Genomic DNA, 13,215 nt, shown 5'->3' on the forward strand with positions numbered 1-13,215 from the left:
TTGGATGTAAGGAGGAAGTCCTTTCCTGTTAGGGTGGTGAGGCACTAGAATGGGTTGCCCAAGGATGTTGTGAATGCTCCATGGCTGTGTGTTCAAGGCCAGGTTGGACAGAGCCTTGGGTGACATGGTTTAGTGTGAGGTGTCCCTGCCTGTGCAGGGGAGTTGGAACTAGATGATCTTAAGGTCCTTTCCAACCCTGACTAATCTATGATTCTATGATTCTGCATGACATTTGATGCATGGAATCTTGTAAGAGTTACTCGGAAAGCACAGGACAATTTCATTGCCTAAACATAGAGGTGGACCTGCACTGAGCTTGCTGATGTTTGAGTGAATTTTGCTAGATGAAGAGGAGTATAAACAGTCCTTGAACTTTAGTAAATATACAGCAAATTATGATTGTTATGAGGAAAGCTGCAAAATAATTTAGAATATATATAATTTCTGGAAAATATCTAGAAATCAGCAATTTTTCCTCTACTTTGGAACCACAATTAAACAAATATATAGAACAAACATGGGAAGGACATGAGAGATTTTTTTTAGGTGAAATATTTTTATCTCACTTAATTCTTCTATTTTGTGGAATAAACACACTTTAGAGGCCTATAACTTTTTTGGCAAGGCATCCTACCTTTCAAATACTACCAAAACTTGGAATGTGGTAGGAATGGAGAGTAACCCAAGGAAACTCCTGTAAAGTAGGAAGAATCTGAGAACAGATTTTAATTTTGTGGCTTTTCCAGTTCCAAAAGATCTCAGACTCGAGAGATGTGTTCCCATCAGGTTTTTGACTTGGTGCGGGTTCTTTCAGAGGCACAAAACAGAATCTTACATTTGGTGCATGTTAGAGAGCTGAACAGCAATCTAATTCTTCAGAATTTTTTTTTTTTTTTTTTGAGGGGAGAGAGTTTAGTTTATATAGGTTTTTTTTTTTTTTTTTTAGTTATTTTATTTGGTTATTAGCTAGGTTGAAAGTATTCCACACTGGGGAGAAAACAGGAGATGCGAGCTAGCTCTTAAAAGTTGGCTGTGTACTTTTAGAAGGCGTTTGAAGACCAAATTCCAGAGGCAATTATGTAATCTAATCAAATGAAGTTTTACGTTTAGTCTTTCATTTTTAAAAGAAATGGAATGTATTCCCATTCATTTATAATGGAAATATAATGTTGAATCATTAGGTGATATAAATCGTCAAAATACCATTGTTTTCAGTCATGTCCTTTTCTTTAATGGAAATTTAAATCAGTAGAAAACAATACAACAGATCTTTAATTGCAAATGTCAGAATACCATTCTCTTGTATCTAAATATTGCGCAGCCATATCTGCAGAGCAGATTGAAAACACTACCATTCTGAAGCACTGAATGTTTTGGCGTTGGGTTGTTTGCTGTCGTCTGTTTTTGAAGAATGAGCCAAAGCCCAGGAAAATAGACAATGAGGCCTGTTGAGTTTCTGCACAGATGTGTGGCCAGGCTTTAGGTTTCCTAAGCCAACAGTGCCTCATATTCACACATTGTGTGCTTCATTCATGATTAATATGCTTAAGTATTCTGAAAATATAACAATAACTGTGTGGGTTTGGTTTATTTTTTCTGTTTAACCACTTAGTTTTGCCTCATAGTTTTATTAAACTATTTATTTCAGTTTATAGTCATTGATTAGAAAGGCGTATTTAGTTCTCACTATTGAAGTATCATTGAGGGTGTACACATGCTCAGTTTCTAAGTCAGCTTAAATCTCTGTCTCTCTGCATTTAGTTGTAACCAGAACTATCAGGTTCACCCTTTCAAATTAAATCAGAGAACTTGTTTAAATCAATTTCAGTTTTGACTAATAAGTCAGAACGTGATTCTCTCCCTGAAAAGATTTAAGTTTGCTAAAATTTCCAGCAACAAAAGTAATCCTGTGGAAAAAAAAAACCCCAAAACTATTTTCCGTGAGCAGATGGCTTTTGATATATCAAGGTTTTGCCATTTGTTTTAGTGCTTAAAATAAACATTATTTATAAGACCACTTACATTTTGATGTTACTTAATGAGGAATATGCATCATTGATTTGACTAGCTTAAGAGGTCATTTAGAACTTGCCCGTTAACAAGCTGTAATCTGCTGAGCACACAATGACTTTGGTTAAAATGATCTGTTCAGTGCTGATCAATGACAATAATTGTTTTGTACCAATCACTGTTGAAACTTGCTAATTACTTTGAAGGGCATAAACACTTCTATTTTTTTCCTCAAGAATTTTTAAACATTCACCTTGGAATTAAAAAGAAATGTATTTATAGCATATTCTAGTTCCATATAAAAGCAAACATTTACAACTTGCACATGGAAAATATGAACATCATCAGAAGCTCTGTGTAAAACATTCAAAAAGATTAGTCGTGAAAAGACATACAGTATTAGGGAAACAGAAGCCTAGCATAAAATAATTTGAGGCAAAATGCAGTTTTTCTTGCTTATGTTTCATTCAGTTGGAATCAGTGAGGTCATTCTGAACAGCAAGTGGTGTAAATAAAGGTAGAATGCAGCATTTAATTGGTATGCTGAGCCCATTGGAGATAATTATAGCTTTATGCAATGTGAGTCTTTTGTCTTTCAGTTTGAGTTTTGATCCTTTAACCCAGAACTATCCACTTCTGCATTTATAACTGTGAGGTGAAGACTGTCAGAAAGAGTTCCAAAGGGACCATAATCCTGCATTAATGAGCACACAGCTAGATGGGAGCCAAGTTGCTCTTGTTGAGAAATTTTGAAGCCGAACAGAAAAACAAAGCTAAGATCTTTATTTACATGCAAAGGATTTTGCTTAATCCCATATCTCGGAAGGCATAGTCATTCTTTGCTCTTTCACTATCCCTTTTTAACCCAGTAAGCTTGTATATGAGAAAGTGGAGTTGCAAAGAGTATGAAATTTACTATCACTTAGTGCAAAGAAGCATGTCTAGTGCTTAAACTTTCTTGTTCCCATGTTCTGCTACTCACATAACTGTTATGTATACATATTATAACAATGTCTAGAGGTCCAAACCCTTTTTTTTAGTCAAAAAACTCCAAACAACAACACATGGGTAAAAGAAAATGCCAACTTTTAAAATTAGTCATGAGTCTTACTTGTGAAGAGAGGAAAATACATGAAGATGCACAAAGGGGAAATAGAAGAGTGTATTAACACTAGAAGCTATTATCCTCTTATTCCTAATAGCTTTAGTGCATCATTTGATTTTCTTGGTGACTCGTCACTCAAAGACTTACCGAAGGCTTTATTTATTCTCTCGCTAAATCTTACATAAAAGATATGTAACACTTACCAACTCCACTTACCAACTCATCCCTTGGTTCTGGAAAGAGAAGGGTAGGTGTAAAGGGAAAAAAAAACAACAAACCAAAACAAAAAATATTCCCTGTAGATAAACTGAAGAGTTTAAGTTCTTGAAAAGTCTAGTAGCCAGAGGAAAAGGAGAGCTCTCGGCAGTTTGCAGCATTCTCTTCAGTGCACTTAGTGAAGGGGTGTAGCTTCTCATGATGGAATTGTTTTGGATCAGAAGACCTCAGTCTTTTTGCCTTTTTAATGTAGATTCTGCCTTTCAGCTGTTATGTCTCTTAAAATATCAAAGCTGTAAAGGTCCAAGAGATAGAAGTTGGAGGAGGAGTGGAAGTAATGCAGACTAGAAGTAATTAGGAGATGCATCATCTTACACTGGAGATGAAAGAAGTGCAGTTTGTAAATGATATTTAGAGAAAGCCTGATTCATTGAGTTACCAGAAAGGCTTCTATTCAGTTTAGATTATATACAGAACACAAAAGTGAGAGTGTAGTGGAAGATACTGGCAAGCTGGTGAATCAGTAATTAATGTATGTTACACCTGACAAAAGACACCACTTCTGTGCTGCTTTTTTGCTGTTTTTAGAGCAATGCCACTGGCAGTAGCAGACACTTCTTTTCATTGTCACACCCCAATATAGTTGTTTTTTTTTAAACTTGATATTATGTTTTTGATGTTGGCATTTAATAGTAAATTCATATCACCATTTAAATACAATATGTTACATCCTACCCTTGTTTTCTTCATTGAAACATAGTGGTGTTTCTACTTGATATCACTTTTAAGGAAACCATATTATTTGCGAAATACAGCAGGTTTTTGATATGCATACAAACTTTTGATTTGAAATGTACTAAGCAGGTATTTATTTCTTCTAGATTCAGAAAAGATGGCGAGGCTATTATATTCGGAAATATGTCCATAATTATTATGCACTGAAGGAATACCTGGAAGCCATTTCTGTGAATAACGATATTGTCAGGTAAAGATAAACCTCCATGGGCTAATGTATTCATTTCCTCTTCTTTTATTTGTAAAAAGTGCATGGCACTATTTAAACTGTTTCTTTGAGTGCAGGTTCCCTTCCATTATCAACTATATATGTATGTATCAGTCATCATCACTTTAACCTAAGCCTGTGCATGTTGCACCAAATTCTGTTCTCATTTACACTCTTAGGAATTCAAAATAATTTCTTTGAATTCATTAGGCAGACTCTGGGTTTGTACCAGTTTCATAAATTTGAATTGGGCTTTTCATCTCTGCTCAGAGCTCATAGATCATTATGCCGAATATATGGTTTGTTGAACTAGTTTAGTTGGTTTCCCAGTATACACAAGCTAAAAAAAAAAAAAAATGGTTTCATAGTTTATTTTGCAAATTGATTAGTGACAATGAATGAAAGTGCAGATATAGATCTGAGTTACATGCATTAGCAATGCTATGAATGTTAATTGTGAAAAGGGCTGGTGTAGATATAGTGAAGCAGGTTCGTTTCATAGTTACAGAAGAGATTCACTTGCCTATTAGATTTCTGGCTAGAACTGTTGTTGCTGTATGCTCCTACTCTATTTCTTCTATCCAGCTCCTGTCTTTCCCTGTACTTAAGTTGAAAGCTGTATAAAACAGAGGCAATTATTTCCCTTTAGCACATTTGATGTCCTGATCCATGACTATTTCTTCAGAGAACAGTGGAAACAGAAAAAATAGTGGGTTTCCATGATTATTACTTTATCCTTGTAAGTGAAAGTGTTGAACAAAATCCATCAATTTTTTGCTCTTCAGAATGCCTGAGACAAATCTTTGCTTTCTGAAGCATAGAAATACAAGGCAGTCTAGTGAAAAAGTATTTCTGGAAATCTTGTCTAGATCACATGGCAGACAATTCAGCCAGAAAACTGTTAAAGAAAAAAGAATATGTAAGTTACAGATGAAAAGAAAGAATTATTCCACTTCTTTGGACACTGCTTATTAATTTATAATGTTTTTCCACAATTATAGATGATGATACGTCCTTTTTGTCATAGCATTATAACTCGTGCATTACACTGTTACATGTAATGAAACACACTCATAACTACTTCCTTTAATCTCTCATTGCTATTCATTTAAATGTATTCTATGCAGAAAGTTAAATTATAGCTATGCAAAACCAGACTTAAAAAACCTATCATCTCTTCAATTGTACCTTCTTGTTCTGAAATCTTTGAAGTATGTTGTCTTCTTGAAAATGTAGAATTCTAGGAAGACTAGACCAAATTGTGGAAAGTAAATGAAGCCATAATTTTTCTGGTTTAAAATGAATATAACTGAAATAAACTGCAGAGACACAACCTTCTTCTCTGTTTGTAATAGTTCAAACACTCTTCTCTATTCCCTGCCTAAACCTGCAAAAAGGCTCATAACTTGTCAGTTAGATCAACCTTTGATGTGTGTGAATAAAACAAGGTAACCAGTAGTGTTCCTGCTGTACTGAACACAGGTTGATTGGAGCTTTGTATTTTATTTTCCAAAATCCATAACAGATTTCTGCTGGGTACATCTAACTTTGCAGGACTACAAAAATACCTTTCTTTAATTACTTTGATAGGTTCATTAAATTCCCTAGAATTTGTCCAGGTGTTTAAAAACCATAAAGCCTATCCATTGGGTATATTTTAATCAGGAAATACTTTTTTGCTGCTTTTCTTTACTAAGTAAAGTGAGCAGTGTAACTTCAGGTACGTCAAATTGTCTCAGATGGTCCATGTAAACTCTTACCCAGCAACTGATATATTCATACTCTGCTAATTTGAGTTCTGTCTTTGAGAATTTACATAATTTTATATCTTTCAGATGAAATGAAAAATCCATCTTCTGAATTAAAAGTTAATGAATTTTTGCGTGAATTTGGTCACTTATCTCAAACAATACAAGTTTCAGTTTTAAAAATGCATCAGTTTTCAAGTGCAATCAAGTCACTGCAGTAATCTCTTTACTGGGGAACATTTGTAATCAAATACATATATTCTCATGAAGGCTAGCGGATGTTTAATGAAGATGAGGTTTAAGCCCTCAGCAAAACAGATTTTTCCTGTCATTGGGCTAAGATGCTGTCAATTACTTTGGCCCCAAGGCAGAGAGTGTTTCTTATGAGGAATACTGAGCAAAATGGAAAGATTCTCTGCATATTTTCGTCAGTCATCACATATGGAAGACTATAACCTCATTGTTTGTAAACATTTTTGCATATAAACGAAAGAGCACAACCTAACAGATGAAGTAATGCATTTTTTCTCATTTGTCTTATAGCTGTATTCACCAGAATATATGCATTGTGCAGTGTCAGTGCTAGTAAAGAACCAAGTTTCTTCACAAACAGCAAATGAATCACTGTAAAACAGAGACTGACTTTAAGGACTCCAGTGATATAACCCCCCCCCAAAAAAAAAACAACTAACCAAACAATGAAAAAAACAACAAAATACACATGAGAAGTTTATAATTCCAAAATCTCTTTAAACAGTATTCTTTCTGGAATTATGGTGTGATTGTAAACTGAACTAAAAAGTATCGTTCTCAGTCTTATACTCTAGAATAATGCTGACAGAATTCTTATCAACAGCTACCGGAAATCACATTTCAGGTCCTTCCCTCTTGGTCTCCAGAACCCCAGGAGTTGTGCTTATTTTTCTCCCCTTTCATTAAGGAGGAGCCTGTATCAGCTTACCATTCAGTACTTTCTAAGGGAAACTTCAGAGGAGATTGCCAGAGAACTGAACATTCTGTTAGTTTCTTAGAAGAGTATCTTATAAGACTTAGTGAACAAAGTTTGTTTCCTTCACTCTTCTCCTTTGTCCTATTTTTTTAAATATAAGACACATCCCCCACTAAAAGGTTTTCTCAACCAGTAGTCACATTTTTACCATTCAGCTTTAATACAAGCCGTCCTTATTTAATAGCTACCCTCATTTAGTAGCCAGACCTTTATCATTTGTCTTTACTGTGAAAACCCCAGGAGAAAGTAAACTTAATAGAAGCTGCCTCAGTTTAAAGCCATAGAGGGATGTAATTAAGTTTAACAGAAATTGATTCTAACAGAAGTTGACCTAAAATATAATTAAATAATAATAGTCATATTATGTGTGAGGTTCTACTCACTTAACAGACTGCTTATCCTAACTTAAGGCACTAGTTTTTTATGAACTGAAGGTAGCTGTCGGCTTTAGCTCCCAGACTGGCTGAAGAGTATGTGGGGTTTCCTCCAGCATTCCCATTACTTCTCACTGCTGCATAAGCAATAGATGTGATGGCTGATGGTGTCCCCAGTAGAGTCCCTAGTAGTTAAGTTGAGAAGTGATACGAAGAATCCCTTGACAGACGGCAAAAAATGAATTTGAACCCTGAACTCTGCCTACGTGAGGGCAGACTAAGACTTTTCTTGGTATTTGTACAGTTTAGCCTCAGTGTGATAGTGAAAGGGGTTCATCAGTCCTGAATTCTGTTTTGCCTACAAGATTTAGGAAGTTCTAAACTGAGCAAGTAGGAAACCTGTTCTTAAATATTTATTTTACAATAAATATTTTAGTAATAAGTCTTCCTCCATAGCATCTGTTTGTATTTAAATAAGTACCAACTCATACTGTATTCTATCTAGATATGGATTAGTTGGGTGATTGCATATATACATGCATGCATGCATTAAAATGAATTCCATTACTTCTCAGTAAAGTTCATGTATTTAATTTTAAGGAAATGTACCTTGTTTTGAAATATTCTTCTAGCTACCTTTAACATCTCTAAGACCTAGAAAAATGGTTACCAGGGGAAATATGCCAAAAGCAATTAGCATAGGCTATAACTCCATATGATGCATTAGAATTTTGGTTTATGTGAAACAGTTTCCAATCCATGATAAGCAAATTGACATCACTTCACATAAATTAGCATGCTGGTACCATTATATCAGAAGAATTTATGGGTGATGTCAGTTGCCCAACTGTGTGATTAACTTGCAGTTCTTTGACTAAGGTTATCTACGCACTGGCCTCTAAACTACAGTAAAGCAACTTTGCTATATGTCAGGTGTGCAACTAGAGATAAGATTTGGGGATGTAGTGCTCCATTTGCTGATGAATGGCACCATTTAAATTTTTTCCCTAGACACAGGACTCAGTAAGATAGCAGTATCAGAAAACTAACAAAGCAGTGGCCAAGTCCTGGCATTGGGTTTCTCATGTAATCAAGGCAGTTAGTTTAAATTTCTTGGCTATTAAATAAATAGTGACTTAAAGGTAGCAAACTAAGACTTGATCTGGCTTTAGCAAGCATAGTACTGTATGTAAATGCTGTCATGTGTATAAATCATGAATTCACACACTTACAGGGTTGACACCAAATTATTCTATTGTTGCTGGCTATAGTAGTAAAAAAGCCTTGAGAGTGGCCCTGAAGGGTGTGACTTTCATCCAAGTTTGAGCAGCTGTTCTATGAGCAGATTTAATATCACAGTCATCATTAAAGCTTTTTGGTCCTCAAGAAATATCAGGGAAATAGATAATGCAAAGTGATACAAATTGCTTCCTTGGCAATATGTATATCCACAAATCCTTTGTGCAGCCTGATTTTTTATTAAATTAATGAACAGTGAAATACAGTGCTGTTACATGTTGCTGGTGGTCTAATCCAAGGTTTAGCCTTTCTTCAAATATGCCTGAGCATGTAGGACTGAGAGAGGTAAGAGTATCAAGCTTATTCTTGATTAGTAGAGCACTACTGACGTCTGTTTGCTTTTAACATGGCAAGTACTTTACTGCTTAAAACTTTTGAGGTAGTGCTGTTTTCCATGAAGTGGGCTTGAATTAAATCATCTGCCATCATAGTAATACGAGGAGAATTTGCTCAGCATCAACCTCTCTGTTCGTTTATGATAAGTCCAAGTGCTGGCCATTCTTTCAAGTGTCAAAGCATTTTGAAGTATGTATATATTGTCTTATAATTCAATTAAAATGTTCCTGCTCATTGACTGCAGAAGCAATTGATTTTGTAGTCTATTTTCAATTAGTGCCAAAGCGTTTCAAAGAGCTCCTTGGAATTCTTGCAATAATAAAAACCTCATTTTTGTAATGTTGTCTTTCTCTTGATGTTTAATTAACTAATTTGTCCTCAACCCATCTTCTTTTCCTTGTCTTTAAAGATATCAAGAGGAAATGCATGATGCTTTTTAACTTATGTACCTGTAATTAGAGTTTTCAGAATGTAAAGTTATCCTGGCAGCTTTCTTTGGGAGCCATAGAAGTAAGTGCCAAATGTGCTTTTGTTTATTTAAATATCAATTTTGAATGGTAAGGCACATAATTTGAGACATTTGAATGCCATGAAGAGGGACCTTGACATGCTTGCGAGGTCGACTGATGGCAACCTTCTGAAGTTTAACCATGCCAAGTGCAAGGTCCTACACCTGGGTCGGAGCAATCCCAGGCACAGCTACAAATTGGGCAGAGAAGAGATTCAGAGCAGCCCTGCAGAGAAGGACTTGGGGGTGTTGGTCGATGAGAAAATGAACATGAGCCGGCTGCAGTGTGCACTTGCAGCCCAGAAAGCCAACCGTATCCTGGGCTGCATCAAAAGGAGTGTGACCAGCAGGTCGAAGGAGGTGATTCTGCCCCTTTACTCTGCTCTTGTGAGACCTCACTTGGAGTATTGTGTGCAGTTCTGGTGTCCTCAACATAAAAAGGACATGGAATTGTTGGAACAAGTCCAGAGGAGGCCACAAGGATGATCAGGGGGCTGGAGCACCTCCCATATGAAGATAGGCTGAGGAAGTTGGGGCTGTTCATCCTGGAGAAGAGAAGGCTGTGTGGAGACCTCATAGCAGCCTTCCAGTATCTGAAAGGGGGCCTATAGGGATGCTGGGGAGGGACTCTTCATTAGGGACTGTAGTGATAGGACAAGGGGTAATGGATTAAAACTTAAACAGGGGAAGTTTAGATTGGATGTAAGGAGGAAGTCCTTTCCTGTTAGGGTGGTGAGGCACTAGAATGGGTTGCCCAAGGATGTTATGAATGCTCCATGGCTGTGTGTTCAAGGCCAGGTTGGACAGAGCCTTGGGTGACATGGTTTAGTGTGAGTTGTCCCTGCCCGTGAAGGGGAGTTGGAACTTGATGATCTTTAGGTCCTTTCCAACCCTAACTAATCTATGATTCTATGGTTCTATGATCTTTGTCTTTTCCAGAGGATTGTAGGTATAACTGATAGATCTCGTAGGAAACTCAGTACTGTATTGACTGAGGATCCTGTAGTACTTCCATAGCTACAAACCTGATGTTAGGATGACTAGGATATAAAAATGAGTTATTTGATTCTTCTCTGTGATTTGACCTGGTTTCCATTGAACAATATGAAGATACCAATATTAAATTAAGTGGGAGTTAGACCAGAGAAAAGCTTTAAAATGATAAACTGTAAAGAGTCTCATATCTGGTCAGAATAGTTTCCACAGTTGTGCATTTTATGATGGTTGTTCCTTCCTAAACATGTTTCCCACAAATCCAGCTTTATTCACACATTCTGAGCATAAATACCCTCTTTGACAAGTCAGTCCATTTTTAGGTCTTTGCCTACCTTTATACATACTAATACAGTTTCATTTACATATATGCTTTTAAACAGCATATATAGGCTTTCAATAATGCATTTGGCAAACCAGACATTTTAGATGGACTTTCTGTCTTTTTAGTTTGATCATCAAATTGAAATGAGTAGGCTAAAGCTATAGAGGAGGCAGCGCCTATTTTAACTCCAAAGAAAGCACTTTCTGAATACACTGAGGTTAAGGTAGAAACCCCCTATGATTACGCAAGAAGCTGAATTTCTAGTGCAGGTTCAGCTAGATATACCTCATGTGCCTTACTCTGTTCATGTCTCTTCTGAGCAAGTGGTGAAAGCAGTCTTACCCTGGTTTTAGTTCTGTGTAACACTGATCAAGTTTTGCAGGTAGACATGGGTATTGTAAGTAACCATAAGTAACTGCTTAGATTCTAGTCTTGAAAAATATGAAGGCTATATTTTCTCATGTATTTTTGTATAGCACTGAGAGCACCATTAGGAGTAACAGATTTAACATTAAGCCTTATTTCACTTGTATCCAATGGAAAATTTTTAATCTGAGTGTGTAGAAAGAAATTTGAGATCCTTGCATTGACTCATTGGACCAAATAAAGTGTGATGGAGCTGACTACTTTTGGTGAAAGTAGAATAAAAGAGTATTGTAGAGTAACAATAGTTTTATACCTGTGAGCTTTGAAGGCACTGTAGTGTCTGGATAGATTTCTATTTTAAATTACAAAGAGCCCATAAAGCATTTTCTGCAGACAGACTGACTAACCTTAGCATTTTATATTGTCTTCCATAGACAGACTTCACAGTTTTATATTTGTCTGAGGCAGGACCTTCACTGCAAAATAAGTAGAAAAGGGGAAGAGGTACAGTTTCATTACGCTCTAACATATCATTGACTGTCAGGTAGGTCTTGTTACGCTGTCCATCCTCATTTAACTATCCCACAAGATCTCTTAATGAAGTTAAGCCCCAAGTTCACTCCAGTAATTCTGTGGCAAGAGTTTGTGCAATGTAACAATTCATCACTTGTCAGGAAGGCACTTTTAGTTTATACATTTAATAAGGGCATCCTCTAGCTTGGTTAATTAGAAGTGAACAGTTTGCATATTTACTAAATGCGGAGTGTCATTGCCACCACGGCCTATTGCCTACATGAATTATTTCTCTATCTGCAATAAACAGCTGGGTAATTATTACTGCCATAATCAGATAAATTCCCTCTGTAAGGCTTTTCTTACATGGCAATTCTTTGAACTCATCCAAAGCTGAACAAAATTTATGAACTCCAGCAGCTAGGCCACTTTTTCATAGCATAGTGTCCCTGTTCCCTATTTCAAGGACATGTAGAGTATCATAAATATTGTGTAAATTAGGAGGATAAATATGATTACCTAAAGATTACATATTAATAAACTTGATTTTCAAAATATAATTTTCAGGTTGTAACTGATTACATTATAGCAGTTCTGTTTTATCTAATTGTAGAGACATGACAGGCCATCGATATACAGGGTATACTAGGTTATCAGGGAAGAGCTCTAGCATTTGAGGACTAAATACTCATGAAGAAGTATATAAATATTTTTTCATGTGCCTTTTGGAGTAATTTGAGCTGTTTAGGTCATTAGAAGAATGACAAATTTTATGTGCTATTTACTCAAATCACAGCAGTTCTTTTGTCATTAAAAAAGGGGCATGGTTCTTTTTGGTGGGCAATTTTCAGCTTAATAACGAAGCATAGAATTTAAATGCATGAATGTATGTGTTACATTCGAAAACTAGATATTTCTTTTATTTGTGTACAAATAATTATGTAACTAAGCTTGCTCTATGCTATCCAAATATTCCAGCTCATATGTGAGTGTATCTATAGATACAACAGTGATTACTTCATTTACACATACAGCTTTACCAGAACGTGCTGGAATGTAGCTTATTTTTGAGTTCTCCAAAGAAACAAAAGAAAATCAGAAGACTTAAGTGTCAATTTACCTTTGGTGTTCAAAATATGTCACATATTTCTCTACTGAAACATTTTTATTTTATTGTTAACTTCTTGTTATGTCTTCCTGTACTAGACTGAAAACTCCTTTCATATTTAGCATCAGTACATTAATCTACCCAGCTTTTAGTATTCTTTGTGCTAAACATAAAGAGTGGAGGTCACTTGAAGATATTGTCCCTATGCTTAAAATAGTTCTTGTGATACTTTTCAACAGACTTTAAAATACTAACAGCATCAGAACTCAGTTCTGGTGTTTTTTTTTTTTTCCCTTTTGCTG

At 35.8% G+C, this 13,215-nt stretch overlaps 1 protein-coding gene across 5 annotated transcripts in view; it reads left to right on the forward strand.

Moving 5' to 3' along the window:
- Nucleotides 1-13,215, forward strand: part of SPATA17 (spermatogenesis associated 17) — an 80,977-nt gene that overhangs the window by 13,000 nt on the left and 54,762 nt on the right. For all 5 annotated transcript variants that reach the window (XM_061475571.1, XM_061475568.1, XM_061475573.1 and 2 more), the window contains one exon: nucleotides 4,213-4,316. In XM_061475571.1, coding sequence (XP_061331555.1) covers nucleotides 4,213-4,316 — 104 coding nt within the window. The remainder of the gene's footprint in view (nucleotides 1-4,212; nucleotides 4,317-13,215) is intronic.

The sequence above is a fragment of the Pezoporus flaviventris genome, unplaced genomic scaffold (assembly GCF_033815535.1).
Source record: "Pezoporus flaviventris isolate CSIRO_AGI_PZ_B2104156 unplaced genomic scaffold, CSIRO_AGI_Pfla_v1 ptg000083l, whole genome shotgun sequence".
Taxonomy (NCBI): domain Eukaryota; kingdom Metazoa; phylum Chordata; class Aves; order Psittaciformes; family Psittacidae; genus Pezoporus; species Pezoporus flaviventris.